Below are 20,120 nucleotides of genomic sequence, written 5' to 3'. Positions count from 1 at the left end.
GAAATGGAGGAAGTTCTGTTGTGGTCTGTGTTCGCAACTTGTGTTGCAAAAAAACATTCAGACCAAGCGCAGGAAACAGAGAAAGCGGGCAAAATGGTGTAGACAGTGGCTGCTAAAGCGAAAGCAGTTTTCTCACGTAAATTTACTGAGAGAGTTGCAGGACGAACCTAACGACTGGCGAAATTATTTGCGGATGGATGTCGAAACTTATAATTATCTCTTAAAGCTTGTAACCCTTCATATTATGAGAAAAATACTTGTATGAGAAGGGCAATTTCTCCTCATGAACGGCTGGCGGTAACATTGACACTCCAATTTCATCTTCAATTGTACTCCTGCTTGGTCTTGGCGTTTCTTGATCACTAAGAAAGCCAAGCAGATCAAAATACCATAACGTTGGCTGGTATACTTGATCTATTCCTACACCAGATCTAGATTTCTGAACTTTGGATAACTCAATTAGAGCATTGTATGCTGCAGTCTTTTTGTCTCGGTCACTATATTCTTTACTTTTAATCTTCCACAAACATGGGTGGTTTCTACATATTTCAACGAATTCACTTACAAACTCTTGAGAACACTGACGAGTATCAGACAATTTAATGCCCTGTGCACGCAAACACTAGACTGAGCAAACAGCTGTTTCGCGCCAGATTTGCGGCGATCTCCTGTCCACACGCTCCAACTTGTCTGCGCAGATGTGGTTTGAACCCACAGATTTGAGAGGTTTCGCTCAAACCTCCAACTCCAACTTCCAGGTTTGCACACACCTCAGGTTGGTGCAAATCTTCTGTCCACACGCAACGATCTGTCTGCGCAGATGTGATGTGCGCAGACATTTGCGCAGACAGATCGTAACGTGTGGACGGGCCTTAAGTATCGTCATGCGCAGTCTATTTTATCTGTGGTCTGTGCGTTGATCTCATCTTTGTTTCGAAGATATTCTTGATCAAGCAGTAACATCTCTGATGAAGCTTACGAAGCAAGTTGTGATTGTTTGCATGGAAGTGTAAAATTTGCGTCTCGTACGACAGCTTTGTCAGGGATATCCCGCAGGTTCCCTGCCTCGCGGGAGAATAGGTTTTACGCTTCAAACTACATCGTGTGAGTGCTTTTTCCAATATGTGTGAAATGTATGAAATGCAACCGAGAGCAGCCTGTTAAATTTCTAAATCATTTAATTTTAGGAATGACTTGTCTACATTGCAACAGTGATTTTATGAAAAAGGAGATGTAAATAATGCTCTGCTTATATTTGTTTGTGTGTCTAAAGCTCTTGCAAGGAATGTTTACGTTTGAAAGCCTCTTATCATGATTGAGTTTAGACTTCGTTACAGTTGATGTGTTGGTAAGAAATATTTGGAAGCTTCATTTTGAATCGCGGAGGTTTCGTGTAGTAACAAAACGTTTTAAAGCTTAAATCTTGTTCGAGAAGGGAACGTTAGTTAAATTATTATTGGATCGCGGGTATATGTTTTCAAAAATAATTATATTCTTCATTACAGTGTTCTGCTTTGAAGATAGCCGTTGAATCGTTTTATACGCCATCGTAGCACAACAAACCATACATGAAATGTCACATTTCGGACAGATATTTAATGCGGTGTATCACGGAAACTATTTTTTTTTAATTTCATAATGCGTCATTATAGCTATTTATGCGAAAACCAACAAAAAATACCGTAGTGTAACGATTTGTTGTGATACGAAGTTGAGTGGTTAGTTGTAGGTAAAGAAGGTGAGAGACTTCAGTTCGCTGGCAGGATACGTGAAAATTGTGTCGGTGTACAAAGCATATTACGCGGAAAATAGACCGTACTTTCGCAACTCATTCTAGAATATCCCAAGTGTGGGAGAACCATACAAAACGGGACTAACTGCAGAGTGCTGAACATACATAAATAGGGGCAACACAAGTAGTGAGTGATTTGTCTAACTCACAGGCAAGCACCAGTGGACGGTCGAGAAACTCGAACCTACAGGCGCTTGAAGACCTACATACAAATTTTCCAGAACCAGTAATGAGTGAGGAATCTAGGAAAATATCACAGTTTGTACATTTCATTCCCATAGGGGACTTGAAGACAATATTAGACTTAATAGTTGCATAGTCACACTGAGGCAATCGTTCTTTCCGCAATTCATACTTAAGTGTAATGCAAAGAAACCCTAATAACCAGAACAATGATAAGCGCACTGTGCCACAAAGTTCACAGTGATTTACACAGTATAGTAAGAGATGTAGAAATGATCGCCAAGTCTAAAAATGCAACTGACTTTTTTTTTGGCAGAATTGATCAAAGTATGTGATAGTAATAATATTACGAAATGTGGATATTATGTAATTTCTGTTTATAGGTTAACTAGGCCTAATATTGGTAAATATTGTAGACACTTTGTGTTTTGATGAAGCAACCTGCAGTAGAATAGTAACTATTGTAAATAAGTAAAAATCTTGTGCAAAATACATGAGTATTCCCTGATTTGTTTTTCTGACATGTTTCTTGTAGTTGGCATTGATTTGGGCAGCAAACAAAGATCGTGGCGTACCGACTAAACAATGACATTTCAGCAAAGCAAACCATAATCAGCCAACAACAAATGTGACAGCTCAAAGTTACACAGTGAACAAAAATTAGAATAATACATTTTAGTGTAGCCTAACAGAAAATGATGAACAGTGTGTCACAAGTTAAAAGTGGGTGCTGAGCTGGGAATCATAGACAAACGGATTTTGCAGCTTTAAATCAATGAATGAACTACCTGGGCATAACTGATGATACAGTTTGAGAGATTCAATTTGGCATACACTCACCTCCTTTACTTTGGAACTGAGATTGTGCTTAAATGCAACAAACAGTCGCTGAAACACTTGCAAACGACAAGTGAGGTTTAAGCCTGACATACATGCAGTTTGTGATACACCAAATTAAAGATCTCCCCCAGATGCATTATTTTCAGTGCACTTTGTTGTGCTAAAAAGCACCGGGAAATGCTACATTTGTGTGCAAAACCTTTACTTAATTTTGTTTCATTTAAATTATAGTCATAAGACACTGTTTTTGAATTTTATGAACTGTGCAATTTTAAATTTATGAACATTTAAACAAGTTATCTGTTTTTGTGAGCATTTGGCCACTGACAGCATTTACATATATGTCAACCATTTCTCCATGTTTTGTGAGAGAGCTTTTGATAAGATTCTGCGTTGGTAGTCATTGAGGACTTCACCATGTTCTTCTCACACTCAAGTTTATTTCATTCAACATCTCTCTAATGATAGTTGCATACTTTTACATTTATTGTGCAATAGCCACTGTTCAGAAGCTTATTCAGAGAGACTGTAGACTTGCAGGGACCCCAAATTATGAAATGTCCTGCTAGATACATATCTATCAACTAGAGCCAGATTTCCTCTAAAATTTCCTGCCCATAAATAAAAGTTCTGTTTCCTCTTTTTCACTCTGTATTAATGTCATCAGAGGTCAGGTCGGCTAAAATGCACTTAGAATTAACAGGCTCTTCCGCTGCATATTGTTGTTGGCAGTTTGTTTCCTTTGGTCATAGCCAATCAGATGACAGAATTTGGTACCCAAGAAGAATCACTGAATCTGATTTCTTTTGGCAGAAAATATGAGCCAGAAGAAAACTAGACTTGCCGATAGACTGATCTGTAGTGTAGCCAGAGACCAAGGTTGAAATGTGGTCATCTGATTGTGAGTTGATGAAGCCAGCATGAAAATAGACTGTCGTCATAAAGTAATGTGTAGGTTAACCTGAGATATACGTTCATCATAACAGTAATCACTTGTTCTTATTTCCGATATTGCCAAAAATTCTGATCATGTGGTTAAATTCCAACCTAATGGAACAAACTACTAGCTAAATTTATTTATGAACCATATGAAGTTACAGATAAACATTCCAATTGGCTGTTCGCAACCAACACACAATTTGTCGTTTTTACTTCCCCATACTAAAAGGTTTCAGATAGATTATATAATGGTAAGACAGAGATTTAGGAACCAGGTTTTAAATTGTAAGACATTTCCAGGGGGCAGATGTGGACTCTGACCACAATCTATTGGTTATGACCTGTAGATTAAAACTGAAGAAACTGCAAAAAGGTGGGAATTTACGGAGATGGGACCTGGATAAACTAAAAGAACCAGAGGTTGTACAGAGATTCAGGGAGAGCATAAGGGAGCAATTGACAGGAATGGGGGAAATAAATACAGTAGAAGAAGAATGGATAGCTTTGAGGGATGAAGTAGTGAAGGCAGCAGAGGATCAAGTTGGTAAAAAGACGAGGGCTAGTAGAAATCCTTGGGTAACAGAAGAAATATTGAATTTAATTGATGAAAGGAGAAAATATAAAAATGCAGTAAGTGAAACAGGCAAAAAGGAATACAAACGTCTCAAAAATGAGATCGACAGGAAGTGCAAAATGGCTAAGCAGGGATGGCTAGAGGACAAATGTAAGGATGTAGAGGCCTATCTCACTAGGGGTAAGATAGATACCGCCTACAGGAAAATTAAAGAGACCTTTGGAGATAAGAGAACGACTTGTATGAATATCAAGAGCTCAGATGGAAACCCAGTTCTAAGCAAAGAAGGGAAAGCAGAAAGGTGGAAGGAGTATATAGAGGGTCTATACAAGAGCGATGTACTTGAGGACAATATTATGGAAATGGAAGAGGATGTAGATGAAGATGAAATGGGAGATATGATACTGTGTGAAGAGTTCGACAGAGCACTGAAAGACCTGAGTCGAAACAAGGCCCCCGGAGTAGACAATATTCCATTGGAACTACTGACGGCCTTGGGAGAGCCAGTCCTGACAAAACTCTACCATCTGGTGAGCAAGATGTATGAAACAGGCGAAATACCCTCAGACTTCAAGAAGAATATAATAATTCCAATCCCAAAGAAAGCAGGTGTTGACAGATGTGAAAATTACCGAACTATCAGCTTAATAAGTCACAGCTGCAAAAATACTAACACGAGTTCTTTACAGACGAATGGAAAAACTAGTAGAAGCCAACCTCGGGGAAGATCAGTTTGGATTCCGTAGAAACACTGGAACACGTGAGGCAATACTGACCTTACGACTTATCTTAGAAGAAAGATTAAGGAAAGGCAAACCTACGTTTCTAGCATTTGTAGACTTAGAGAAAGCTTTTGACAATGTTGACTGGAATACTCTCTTTCAAATTCTAAAGGTGGCAGGGGTAAAATACAGGGAGCGAAAGGCTATTTACAATTTGTACAGAAACCAGATGGCAGTTATAAGAGTCGAGGGACATGAAAGTGAAGCAGTGGTTGGGAAGGGAGTAAGACAGGGTTGTAGCCTCTCCCCGATGTTGTTCAATCTGTATATTGAGCAAGCAGTAAAGGAAACAAAAGAAAAATTCGGAGTAGGTATTAAAATTCATGGAGAAGAAATAAAAACTTTGAGGTTCGCCGATGACATTGTAATTCTGTCAGAGACAGCAAAGGACTTGCAAGAGCAGTTGAACGGAATGGACAGTGTCTTGAAAGGAGGATATAAGATGAACATCAACAAAAGCAAAACAAGGATAATGGAATGTAGTCTAATTAAGTCGGGTGATGCTGAGGGAATTAGATTAGGAAATGAGACACTTAAAGTAGTAAAGGAGTTTTGCTATTTGGGGAGCAAAATAACTGATGATGGTCGAAGTAGAGAGGATATAAAATGTAGGCTGGCAATGGCAAGGAAAGCGTTTCTGAAGGAGAGAAATTTGTTAACATCCAGTATTGATTTAAGTGTCAGGAAGTCATTTCTGAAAGTATTCGTATGGAGTGTAGCCATGTATGGAAGTGAAACATGGACGATAAATAGTTTGGACAAGAAGAGAATAGAAGCTTTCGAAATGTGGTGCTACAGAAGAATGCTGAAGATTAGATGGGTAGATCACATAACTAATGAAGAAGTATTGAATAGGATTGGGGAGAAGAGAAGTTTGTGGCACAACTTGACCAGAAGAAGGGATCGGTTGGTAGGACATGTTCTGAGGCATCAAGGGATCACCAATTTAGTATTGGAGGGCAGCGTGGAGGGTAAAAATCGTAGAGGGAGACCAAGAGATGAATACACTAAGCAGATTCAGAAGGATGTAGGTTGCAGTAGGTACTGGGAGATGAAAAAGCTTGCACAGGATAGAGTAGCATGGAGAGCTGCATCAAACCAGTCTCAGGACTGAAGACCACAACAAACAACAACAACTTCCCTTCATTCCCAATTAACAGCAACAGCATCACCATTGAAACAGATGTGATACATTGTAAGTGTGCTTAACTGCAATTCACAAAAAAAATTTACTATTATTTTGTATGTCTTGTCATGCCCAACACTTAAAATCACAAGTGATTGCTGGATGATTCAAGTCTCCTCCAGTCATGATAATATGATTGGGGAGCATATGTATAGGCATAATCCATATCACTTCTGGCAGGGCATTTACCTTCATAGTCTTGGATGTTATTGAATTTAACATATGTTAAAATTCAGGAGTAAGTAAGAAAAACATACATTCCCCCTCCCCCTTCCCCCTCCAAAAAAAATTCTTGCCCCAGGATAAAGGCCTCCAAAGGTGACACTGTGAACACCGTTTTGAAGATGCAAATTTTGGAAAAAAAATTTTAAAATGCTGTATCTCTGTAACAGTTCTAGATATTTTGGGACTAGTGCAGCAGGGGATACAACCCGTCGGCTTTGGACATTGACGTCACAAGTCGCCAATCGCGAAGCGATTCTTCTTAGTGTTGTAGCTCCCTTCAGTGGCTGATAAGTGGTTTTTGGCTTTTTTAAAAAAAATCTCACGAGATAGAATAAACAGATCCACTTTATGAAGCAATCAGTAAAAAAACGAAACTGAAACATAACAGCAAAAGCGAAAATGGTAAACTGCTATCTGGCAACTTGTGACGTCATTGTCCAAAGCCGACGGGTTGTATCCCCTGCTGCACTAGACCCGATATTTTTATTATTATTATTATTTGAAAGATAAATGCTTTATGATTGCAATATCATTTTCCGTATGGACATATTGTCAAAGTTCTTTTACTGTCACCTTTTGAATTTTTTTATAATTTACAGAGAGAATTTTTTTCAAAAGTGCCAATCCAGAAAAGTTAAAATTTTTCTGTTGATTAGTAGCACGTAGTACTACATTCTCTGTAAAGGAGAGCTTCCACTTTTAAGTTGGACAGGATTTATTTTTTTAAAAATCTAAACGCATGTCTTCACTGAAGTTTTTTAAATTAATTCCTTTGTTACAATGTTTATTTCTATTGTCATTGTTGCAGTTGTTTTTTTTATCACTTTTTTGTTGCAGTTATTTCTTTTCAGTTTCTTTGTCGTGGTTGTTAATTGCAGGTTTCTGTCTTGTAGTTGTTCAGCATTAATGTGTTTACTTGAAGAGGCTTCTAAGAAATCTGAGACCACCCAGTGAGTTCTGTGTGTTTGCGAGGTGACACAATTGCAGTGTGTTTTCTGAAAAGGACTGTTTGAAATGTTTTTTAACTGGGGCCACAGGAGAGTGAAGTATGCTGACTTTTTGCATATCCAAAAAAGAGTTATGTATAAGACAAACAAAAAAACACTTTGTTCAGGTTGGGAATAACTGTTCTCATTCGAAGACCCTGTTTCAAAGTGAAGGTGTTTCCAGTGACGATTTCTTGTGTTCTAAATGTTTTGGCAGAATAACTAAAATGATAGTATCTGAAGAAGGTGAAGCCTCACAATGCACAGATTTTGCATCAATAGGGGAAGAATTAAATACCCTGAATCAGTCAACTACGGAGGTAGGTGTTAGTCCTGTTAAGAAACTGTGATCAGTGAAGTCGAGTCATAAGCTCTGTGCATCCAAGAAAGCGCAGAGAAATTACTAGAGCTATGGATAAATACACTACAGCAAAACTAACCACCATATTCCAAGTAGAAATTCCATCTTCAGAAGAAAGTGAACCAAAGCAATCCTGCACCTCTTGCCAGGAATTTTTCACAAATACCAATTCAGCTGTCTAATATTGTGCATCCTACAGTGAAAAGGTGCAAGTTTTAACTATTATTCCAGAGATGTTTTCAAAGAAAACAATTTTGAACCATGTTCCATCAGTATCAAAGTTCATGGTAGACAAATCAAGAAATGTGAGGTCTGTAAAAGGAGGCTTTGGAAGACCAGATCCCTACTATGGTCATCCTGTAGGAGCAGCTCAAGTTGAAATAGTGCAGTCATTTTATCTGGCAGATAAATGGGACTGTTCTCGCCAGAGTGCCAACAAAAAAGACACTATAACTGTAATAGTTGATGGTCAAAAAGTTGTGAAAGTGAAGAGGTACTTGACTCGCTGTATTAAAGAAACTTTTGCCATTTGTAAGAGCAACTATACAACTCCACATATTGGAAGATCAAAATTTTATGCATTACAACGAAAGTGGGTAGTTCCACACCCACCTAGAGATGTCTGTTTAAGTGTATACTGCGGGGTCATTCCATGTCAAGTCACCCAGGCCTTGACACCAACCATGTCAGATTTTGATGAAACTTGGTACAATTACTTCTTTTATCATCCTGGAAGCACTTGTAAATTTTTTTTTGCTCTCTCTCTTGTAGTTTTTTTTTTTTTTTTTAATAAATTTCTAAAGTTTTTAGATTTGGCGTTGTTTCAGCAGTCGGAAATCGTAACTTAAACGTGTCCTCACAACTAAAAAAATTTGTATATTAAAGAATACTCAAGATATCAGTATGAAATTTTGGAATAAGTTTGTGTATTATATCTAAATGTTAAAAAAATTACCATAAAGATATATTAAAATCTTCCAAATGAAAAAAAATTTACAAGTTTTTTTTTTTTGGCTAACGGATGTTTAGTTTTACAAAAACTGCAATATCTAGAGTCTCAGACCTGATAGAAAGCTCAAATTTGTTTTAAAATACTCTTAATTGTATAGGCTATTAGATAAAAGAAAAATTATGTTGGCTTTTTAACCTTTTTAATAGTTATCTAATTTTTAAAATAATAATAATTATATTTAAAAAATAAAAAGTACGAAGTGACTTAGACACCGAAAATAAGTTTTTGTCTTCTTGGAGTAACAATGTACGCTTGGATTTTGTTTTGTTACTCATGTGTTTTGAAGTAAAAAATTATTACAGTGTTAAATAGTGCTTGGATAGTATCTTATTAAGTTTATTCAAACTTTCAGTAAGTACTGTTACTTAGTTTACAGAGATTCTTTTCCAATATCCTATAAAAGTAACCAGAACAGTAATCAGACCAAAAGTGAAATCAGTATGTCAGATATTCAAACCTGTAGCGTAGGGTTATTTAAAAGATCTGACTGTTTCCAAACAACCTACACACCTTCAAAAAAGTTACAACTGGTATCTAAATTGAGTGAGGAAGAAAAAGATTTGATCCACTTACGATCTGGAATTAATCTGTGTGAATTTAAGAATATATGTTCACACCACAGCTACTACTTTTTAAATGTTTTTGAAAAGTATCAAACAACATGTGTAACCCACTAAAAAAACACAAAGCCCATCAAAAAATCGTTGAGAAGTGTAGGCTTGGATCTTTCAAAACAATTACTGACAAAAAATATTAGCATAAAACCTGGACAAAAGCTTTGCTCAACATGCCGTAACTTTTGTGAGGAAAAATTAAGAGTTGAAGTCAATGAAAGTGAAACAGATGATGAAGTCATTGTTGATTAGAATCATTGGAATCCAGAAATGAATCCCTCGTACAAACAAACATTGCTCTTGATAATTTAGGTCTAACACCGATAAAGCTTCATGGCTTGTCAGAACAAAATAAAGGGTCTTATTTTAAAAAGAAGGCTAGCAGTATTGAAAAGACTGCAAAAAAGGTGGTTTCAAAAGCATTAAAATATGATGCACCAAGTTCTGATGATGACGAAGAAGGTACAAGTGTGGCTGAGAAAGCAAAGGATTTTGATGTAATGATTTCTCTTATGAAAGAGAAGATTTCATCTGTTGGGAGGTCTAGAAAAATCCAGATTCTGACCTTGGCTCCAGATTCTTGGAGTCGAAATAAAGAGATGAAAGAATTTAATGTAAGTGAGTACATGGTGCGACAAGCTAGAAAGCTAAAATCTGAAAAGGGTATTTTGGAAACTCCTGGTCCAAAAAAAGGTAAAATTCTTTCTGAAAATACAGTAAGACTTGTAACAGATTTTTATGAAAAGGATGAAAGTTCCAGAGTGCTACCTGGAACAAAAGACTATGTAAGTGTTCAAAAAAATGTGTACATGCAAAAAAGACTCATTTTGTGTAACTTGAGAGAACTATTATTCTTTCAAATGGGAGAATCCCGAGGTAGAAGTAGGATTTTCAAAATTTTGTTTCTTGAGACCTAAATGGTGTATCCTTGCTGGTGCTGCAGGCACACACACTGTATGTGTATGCAGTATCCACCAGAATGTTAAACTATTACTGGATGCTGTGAAAATTGAAGAATCTTATCAAGACCTAATTAAGATGCTTGTGTGCAACACGGAAAACCAAAGCTGCGTGCTACATCATTGCGACAGCTGTCCTGCAAATACTGCACTAACTGAGTACTTAACTAAAATCTAAGTGAAGATTATGATTTAGAAGAAGAAATTGTAATCAGTCAGACGGGGCAGAAATGATCAAACAGTCTATCAGTTTTGAAGACTACATTTCTTTATTGGTTAGGTCATTGGAAAAGCTCACCCCACACTCATTTATAGCAAAATCCCAATCAGCAGCCTTTAAAAGATTGAAAGAAGACCCACCACCCAAAACAGCAATTATTGTGATGGATTTCAGTGAAAATTATTCCTTTGTTATACAAAATGAGATCCAAAGTTACCACTGGAATAGAGGTGGTTGTATTCTACACCCAGTTGGAGTTTTCCTAAGAAATGAGGAAAACAATGTTTTTGTTTCCAACCACTGTTTTATTAGTGATGACCAAGAACATGACACTGGTTTTGTTAACTTTGTTCAAAAAGAAATTACAAAGTGGCTGTCATTACGTCACACTGACATTGACTCAGTTCACTACTTTACAAATGGTTGTGCTGGGCAGTACAAAAATAGAAACAGTTTTAAAAATTTGACTGAACACTTGAGAGACTTTAATTTGAAGGCTCAACACTCTTTTTTTTGCAGCAAGTCATGGGAAGTCAATTTGTGATGGCCTAGGAGGAACTATTAAAAGAATTTTAAGCAAAGCCAGTCTACAGCTTTCAGACAAAGAACAAATAACGACAGCAGTTGATGTGTACAAGTTTTGCGAAAAAATATTGAAAACATTAATTTTCACTTTATTGACAAAAAAGAAGCTGATTTGCTACGGTTAAAACTGGAAAAACGTTTTTCAGCAACCCGAACCATTCCTGGAACAAGAAGTTTTCATAACTTCAAACCACTTCCAACAAACAACCTTGAAATTAGAAGGACTACAGATAGTGTAAAACCCTCCTTAGTCTTTTCTTTCCATTCTTCTTCTGATTGGGTTTGCGTTGAACCATCCATAAATAGCTATGTGGCTGCAAATTATGATGGTAACTGGTACTTTGAACTGGTAAAAATAATATTCAATGATTAAGAAGATGCAGAAATTCTATTTCTACATCCTTCAGGACCAGCTGCATCATTTTATTGGCCTGAAAGAGAAGATTCTTGCATAGTGCCTTTGGAGCACATAGCCTGTTTAGTAGACGCACCTCAATCAAGCGGCACTGGAAGAATGTATTACTTCAAAAAAAGACTGTATCAAAAGAACTGAAAGCTCTTGGATGAAGTGGAAAAACAGTTTGAATCAGCATTAATGTTTATTAAAAAGACAAAATTACTCAAAAAATTCAATGTTTCAAGCAATCAGTTGGGTTATACATAAGTGTCGTAAGTACACTATCTTTGTACATAATTCTAATGTAATCTACTATAATTAATAAATATGTTAAAAAGCCATCATTATTTTTGTTTTATCAAGTAGCCTATATGTTTAAGAGTAAATTAAAACAAATTTGAGCATTCTATCAGGTCTGAGACTCTAGATATTGCAATTCTTATAAAACAAAACATCCGTTAAAAAAAAAGAAAAAAATACGTATAATTTTTTTTTCATAGAAAATATTAATATATTTTAATAGTATCATTTTTATCTTCAAATGTGTATAATAAACAAACTTGCTGCAAAAATTCATCATGTTATCTAAGAGTTTTTAAGATAAGCAATTTTAACATTTTTTTGACTCAGAATATGGGCAAACTCATATTACACGCACTTCAAAGAGCAAGAAAGAAGAAATTCCGTTGGTTTGACCAGAAACAGCAGGATAATATTCAGATTCACAACATGACAAGGGGGATGTTTGTGGCATGTGTGTATGACTGCGACTGGTGGATTGCAGAGATTATAGACACCAGTTAAGAGTTAAACGAAATTGTAGTGAACTTTATGCTACCACATGGACCAGCTGCTGGATATAGGTTTCCAGCTGAAGGACTGGAACAACACCACCAGTGCTCACTTCCTGTTCACAATGTTTTGAAGATTGTAAGTGATCCAGTTCCTATTCACAATGCTTTGAAGATTGTAAGTGATCCAGTTCCTATTGGTTCAACAGGAAGGCATCTAACTATATCAAAGGAAGATACTGAAGCAATGGAACACATTTTTAGTTCATTGACTGGCTAATTTCAGTACAAAACAGAGGGCACAGAAGTTGTATAAATTGAAACCTTTAAGTCTTTGGGCCTTTCAGATACATTTTCAAACCATTTAAAATGCTTGAAAAATGAGTCTTTTACTCATTTTTCAAAAATAAAATTATGTTAAAAAAGGCTGGGTTTTGATTTTTATGAGCCTATTATGTGACAATGTGGTAATAAAACAGGTTTGGTGGGGGATGTGTGGCAAAAATTTCAGTCGTTTATAAAACCTGTTCAACCTACAAGTGGAAGCTCTCCTTTTCAGGGAATGTAGAACTATATGGTATTAATAAACAGAAAAAAATAAAAATTTTATGGATTGGCATTTTTGAAAAAAGAAATTCCGTAGATTATAAAAAATCAGAACACTATAGTAAAAGAACTTTGACAGATAATACCAAATGGAGGATTTCTTTGTAATCATAAATCGGTTATCTTTCACGATAAAAAAAACAACAAAATATCTAGAACTGTTCCAGAGATACAGCATTTTAAAATTTTTTCCAAAATTCGCATCTTCAAAATAGTATGCACATTGTCATATTTGGAGGGCTGTATCTTGGTCCAGAATTTTTTTTATATAAAACAAGAAAATGTGTGTTCCTTACTTAGTCCTTCATTTTAACATAGGCCACATTCAATAACGTCAAAGACTATGAAAGTAAGATTTTTTCCTAGTCTGCCTAAATTGATATGGACTATGCCATTAGTGAAGTAAGGCTGTTTCAAAAGCGTTTGGTTGTATCTTGGTGTGGAACTGGTGGTCAATAGGACGACTCCACTCATAGGTGTATCCTCACCCCTGATACAGAGCTTAGTCCTAAGGATGTATTGTGTAACTTCAATTTCTATCTCTAGATTTGGGTGCCAGGTCTACTATGACTATTACACGTATTCTGTTATTCAGTAGCTTTTCCTTTCGATATGGATTCATATTTAACACCAAAAACTGTACTGCTATCAATTTCAGTTAATAACTAGTTTCTAAACCTTATATTATACAAATTTCAATGCTTTTTGCAAGAACTGCAGACTCTGATACTTTGTTATGGACGTTTCTGTGGTTGATTGCTGGAATTTTGTCTCCACTGGGGCCTGGGAGCAATTATTTGTGTCTTACACTAATGTATAGTTTCCTGCAACTGTGATTATCTCAACTAGATTGAGTCCTCTCATCATAACAGGCTTTGTTTACACTACACACCAGCCAATTGTGTGTAGGGCATCCCTGCTTCATTTGTGGGGTCCCTATAGTTCTCAACCTTGGGGCGTATGTCTACAAAGTTTTGATATAGCCTGTTACAGAAGCTTCAAAGTATCTGTTACAAAGTGTTACACATGGTAGAACCATGGGCCCACAATCGTTTCTGGAGACAAGGCAGCAGATAATGAGCTTTGTTAAAATTCTTAGAGCATATATGGTCTTCTCGATGTTTCCTGCCTGTCACTGGACTGAACCATCCAAAGAGCCTTTGCTTGGACACTTTCCCATTAATTCCAATTGTCTCTTGCGAAATGCAAGTTGCGCAATTCCCATAGTACCTCAGTTCACCCTGACAGAGAATTCTACTTGAGTAGCCAGCACTCAAACATTGTTGCACATCCCAATTTTTAGAACTCCTCTATGATAAAAAGATGACATAGCTGCCACTGAACACCAGCCGCATGTGACAGCATAATGCTCTCTGCTTCCACCCCAACCCGCCTTGCCACGTGTATCGCATTACTCTCCTCTGCATTTACCAGTCCCTGGTCATGTTTCAACTAGTCTATGGTGAAGCGGCACCCTTGGCTTTGAAATCATTGTATCCGGTCCATCATCAGCATCATTGTGGAATATGACTGGTCACAGTGCCATCCGGACTTGTCCTGTAGAGGGTCTCCATATCGAAGCAGGGATCTTACCTCTTCAGTTCTGGTGATATCAACTCTTGCTGGCTTATACAATCATTGTACAATTTACTAATGATCCATCTTAGTGAATTATTTTTTCATACAGGAATTGTCTGCCCTCTAACACTTTCTGTTGGGTGGGTATCCCAGTTGAAATTTCTCTTAAAGACCCTATGCTGGAGCCTCTGCCAATCTCCCCCCCTCCCCCTCCCCGCTTTCCATAGATTGTGTTCCGCATGTAGTCTTGTTGTGCATGCCTCCTTGACCTATATGCAGACCATGAATTAGAATCTATCTATTTCCGTGACATGAAGTTTGTCAACCACATGACCAACCTTTCAGCATCTGCCTTCTTAGTTCTTCAGGAGTATCAAGATGCTGCTGTCAATTACAGTCATGGCATGGATAGGATGGGGTATGCTTTTACATCTCCCACCAGTTGGAACAACCATCATTGACAGGAATACGTACTGTTTTGTTATGGCAAAACCAGTAGTCATTAAGAGCCCTTAGAGAGACATCCCTCAGCTTGTTTTATTTTGTAGTGACCCAGTGAGCAACCTCCAGTCTATCGATTGATGGTAATCTTGTCCGTCTGTAATATTCCTTATTAATGTTGTTCTCTCTACCCTGTCAAAGTACCTGCTGGATTGTCTCTCTCTGGGTCCCAAGTCGTATAGGTATCACAGGGAATGAACTGACAGACTGTTTGGCTGGATGAGTGATTATTCACCCAGCATTTGCTTTGATGATCCCAGGTGCAGATTTTTATTTGTAAATAAGACCTCTACTAACTCAGAATGGAACTTCTGGTGGGCTGCTGCCCACTACTGGTGAACTAAGCATGGTCAAGACTGCTGTATTGCACTACTACTTCCATTTCCCTACAGAGGGAGGTAGCACAATGGTTAGCACACTGGATTCACATTCAGGATGAAGACTGTTCAATCCCACGGCCATCCTGATTTAATTTTTCCATGATTTCCCTAAATCGCTTAGGCAAATGCTGGGATGGCTCCTTTGAAAGGGCACGACAGAATTCCTTCCCTGTCCTTCCCTAATCTGATGATACCGATGACTTCACTGTTTAGTATACTCCCCCACACAATCTAACCCAACCCAACCCTTCCATTTCCCTCGGAAGGAACCCACCATCCTATGTCACATCGATGTTGGCCATAATAGATTAACCTTTAGTTTTGGGTCTTACTGAACAACCCCCATGTTATGGTTGTGGAATCTTAGAGACAGTAGGTCCTAGCTTGGTGGAATACTCCCTCCATCTGGCTCTCCATGCCAAGGACGGCTTTAAGGATTAGGTGTCTCTGATGTTGGCAGATGACTTACGGACAGTTGAACTAGTTATTCATTTCCTCAGAGGAAGTTGTTTTTCTTCTCAGACCTAATATTTTGAACTGCTTTTGGGGTTGAATAGTTTTTGGTTCAACTGCTCCTGCTGCATTCTGGGCCCAGAGACCCTGTGTCATATCTGCTCTGCTAGTCTGCGTGGTCATGCCCCGTGTAATTTATCTTTAGTTACTGTTGGATGTGTGGTTGTCCCTTTTTTTTCTGCACTGCGTCGTGTTTTACTGTTTTAGGAGTGTCCCTTCATATAGCACTCCAGTGGAAACAAAGCCTTAAGCACTTCTTAATCTTGGTAAGAGCCGATGATGAAAAATCAGTTTCTCAGGGTTTTATGCTTCCTCAAAGACGGTAGATTCTATTCCCATCTCGACCATAAAAGATGATTTTTAAGTGATGCCTGACATATGTACTCCATAAACCTGTAACACTAAAGGTACACGCAAATAAGATTAATCTTAGTCAAAGATGATCATATAGTACAATGACACTAGCATAAACTGTTTGTTCACTCCAAGCCGACTTATGGTGAAGTGATTAATATGTCAGACTGAATCAGTAGAAGTCAGCATATGTTGACTGGTAGCTACCAACTTTATTTAGCAGACAGCATTGCTTAATTCGTCTAAAATGGCAATAAATAAGAGGATTTCAAACTGTCATACACAAAATTTAATTTTGCAATTGTTAATTCTGCATATCACTTCAGATTTCCAATTACTCACTGTAAAAACATTGTTGCCTACTTTCATATTGGTAACAGTCAGAAAGCTATCAATACTGGAACTTTTAGGTTTCCTCGTCATGATTGATTAATAGTGAGCTTGTGGTTTTTGTGCCAAATTGTTGTTATGTCCATTTTCTTCACAATATTTTGACGACCAACCCAGCCATTTATTTCAGGTTCTGCGAGTTTTGCTGTTATGTGTACTCACTGTCTGGCCTCAAATCAGACTCTGAACTGTTGTTGGTCTCATGTCCCTCTCAACATCTTTGTTAGATAGCTCATTGAACAGAGAAGTTGACATTTCATCCATCCTGAGAGACAACGTCATTTCATTCTTGAGGTGAGATGATGATCCGTAATACAAGCGCCGCCAAAAGAAAGGTAGACCCCTCAGTACGTTGAACTTCCAACAAGGTGCCGATAGTGATATGAGATGAACAATAGTTCAGTCTGGTTGGAGTCCAGGCAGCGAGTACACATAACAGCAAAACTCTTAGCGCCTGTGCAGAAAATGGAAACAGCAACGTGGCAGAACACCCAGAAATTCACTACTATCAGTAGCTGTGAAGTCATTTGATTTCTATAGATTCAGCAACTCCAGTCAGTCACTGTCCCAGAGGTCTTATTGGAGGGCCCAAGTAGTAATATAGCACACTTAACATGTTTTCCATATAAAAACAGATGTTCAGGATGTATCACATATTTTAATAATCTGCTTTATCCTTTTCCTAAGGTGGTTTATGCCCCAATACCATCTGAAAATGTTGTGTAGAACGTTGTCAAGTCACATGTTTTGGCAAAGGTTATTCACACACACAAGAAAAAATTAACTTCATTCATCAAATAAAAATGACAAACAATGGTAATTTATCTTAACTGAATTTTGAGCTATTTCCATGCTTGCAGAAATAATGTCTCAAAGAAGATTTGCCTCCTTGCAAGAAGACATTAAACAAAAGGGAAATTGTGTTCTTGCGAGAAGGTGAACCCTTTTAACTCATTTTTAACACACAATTTCTGTGAATGTCCAATACGAGAAAATTCATAATTTCAAGAATGAAGATTTTCATTCCATTATTTCGAAGTACTCCGATCATTGAGAATCATTGTGTGCAAGTAAATGTTTTGCATTCAGCAATGTTTGTGTAAAACTTAATTTCTGTGTTGATAATTTGCTCAAAGGGCAGTTGGGCCATATTATTAAATCTTGATTTGTGCTATTTGAATGTAAAAGAAAAGTTTCAATTTAAATTTTTAGTCAAATAGGCCCTATTTATGACTATCACTGTACAATTAAGATGAACATACCAAGACAGTAGAAATATTGATTTTGAGCAATTCCAATCTTTGTTACAGATTTTTGAACATACTATAAAAGAAAAACATGGTGGCTCTGGCAGAACAGTCAGCTGATGTTGAAATGAAGAATGCAGACAGCCCTTCTGGTGAGGGAGATGCTGGAGATGCGAAGAAAGATGGTGATGTTGTGAGCATTCAGGATATCAGAGAACATGCCAGGCAAATTGAAAAGGCGGTACAAAATAAGGAACCTCGATTTATATTGAGAGTACTGCGATCTCTCCCAAATACACGAAGAAAACTGAATTCTGTTGTCCTTAGAGGAATTATTACTGGTTTCTACACACACTCTGCAACTGAGAAAGATGCATTGTTAAACTTTGTGGAGGAGCCAATGGAAACAGAAGGTTCGACATCCCAGCGAATGCGTAGCGGAAAAAGTTCAACTGCTCCTTTACTGCCTGAGGTTGATGCATACATACATCTACTGGTCCTTCTGAAGTTGATTGATGGACGTAAGTATGAAGATGCAGTTACATGTTCTGACCTCCTTATGCAAAAAGTGACAGCACAGAATAGAAGAACTCTTGATCTTGTAACTGCCAAGTGCTATTTTTATCATTCACGAAGCTATGAACTTACCAATCAGTTAGAAAAAATTAGAGGATTTCTTCATTCTAGACTACGCACTGCAACTTTGCGGAATGACTATGAAGGACAAGGTGTCCTTATAAACTGTCTGCTTAGAAACTATTTACATTATAACTTATATGACCAAGCTGACAAACTGGTGTCAAAATCAGTTTTCCCAGAGTCTGCTAGCAACAATGAATGGGCTCGTTTCTTTTATTATCTTGGCAGGATTAAAGCAGCCCGTTTAGAATATTCAGCAGCACACAAAAATCTTGTTCAGGCATTAAGGAAGGCCCCACAGAATGCAGCAGTTGGGTTCCGGCAGACTGTCCAAAAGTTAGCTGTCACAGTTGAATTACTTTTGGGAGATATTCCAGAACGACAGATCTTCAGACATGCTGCATTAAGGAGGTCATTAGCACCTTATTTCCAGCTTACTCAGGCAGTTCGCATGGGAAATCTTCAACGTTTTGGAGAAGTACTTGAAAACTTTGGTCCACAATTTAGAGCAGATCATACATTTACACTAATTTTGCGTTTGAGGCACAATGTTATCAAGACAGCAATCAGGTCTGTGGGCTTATCGTACTCACGAATTGCTCCAGCAGACATAGCAAAGAAGTTGGGGCTTGATTCACCAGAGGACGCGGAGTTCATTGTCGCAAAGGCTATTAGAGACGGAGTTATTGAGGCCACATTAGATCGTGAAAGAGGTTATATGCGTAGTAAAGAAACTACTGATATTTATTGTACAAGAGAACCTCAATTAGCTTTCCATCAGCGTATATCATTTTGTCTAGAACTTCATAATCAAAGTGTGAAAGCTATGCGTTATCCTCCAAAATCATATGGCAAAGACCTGGAGTCTGCAGAAGAACGGAGGGAACGAGAACAACAAGATATGGAGCTGGCGAAGGAAATGGCTGAAGAAGATGATGATGGTTTCCCATAATTTATGTAATTATCTTTTTTTAATGAACAGATGTTTGTTTTGTTTCATTTAACAAAATTTTCTGCTCTGTTTAATCTACAGAGTTGCATTATATAGTTATTTTACATTGATTAAAATAAACTTTTCCTTACAAACAATGAATATATTTAAGAAATTATTTTTGTACTTCATTTTTAGTCACTTCACATCATTTACAATCTTCTAATGCTGCTTTTGTGGTAGGTATTGTTTAGTTTGGAAAATATTGGTTGACAAGTTAATTTGTTTCACGGTTTTCTGTGTTAAATTTTTAGTACACACAAATGAGGCAATTAGAACACGAAATCACATGCTTGCTGTAAAAATATAATAAACGAAGAATCGTTGGTTACTTTTGGACAAAACACCCATTTATGTTACCTGGTTAGGAATTGTTTTTATCCCTTCAACATTGACTAAAATTGAGCTGCACTCTAAATAGTTACACAACTTAAGGGATGAAACACTTGTAGCAACAATTGTTTCTTCCTTTTCT

At 37.3% G+C, this 20,120-nt stretch overlaps 1 protein-coding gene across 1 annotated transcript; it reads left to right on the top strand.

The window, feature by feature from the left end:
• Positions 1 to 946: 946 nt before the first annotated feature.
• LOC124775277 (probable 26S proteasome non-ATPase regulatory subunit 3) lies at positions 947 to 19,747 on the top strand. Its single transcript, XM_047250115.1, has 2 exons — positions 947 to 1,104; positions 18,079 to 19,747. Exon 2 carries the CDS (start codon positions 18,107 to 18,109, stop codon positions 19,604 to 19,606), a length of 1,500 nt encoding a protein of 499 aa, XP_047106071.1. The 5' UTR covers positions 947 to 1,104; positions 18,079 to 18,106; the 3' UTR covers positions 19,607 to 19,747.
• The last annotated feature ends 373 nt before the right edge of the window (positions 19,748 to 20,120 follow it).

The sequence above is a fragment of the Schistocerca piceifrons genome, chromosome 2, assembly GCF_021461385.2.
Source record: "Schistocerca piceifrons isolate TAMUIC-IGC-003096 chromosome 2, iqSchPice1.1, whole genome shotgun sequence".
NCBI classification, from domain to species: Eukaryota; Metazoa; Arthropoda; class Insecta; order Orthoptera; family Acrididae; genus Schistocerca; species Schistocerca piceifrons.
Note: the sequence above shows the minus strand (reverse complement) of the source record. Positions and strands in the feature narration are given on the sequence as shown.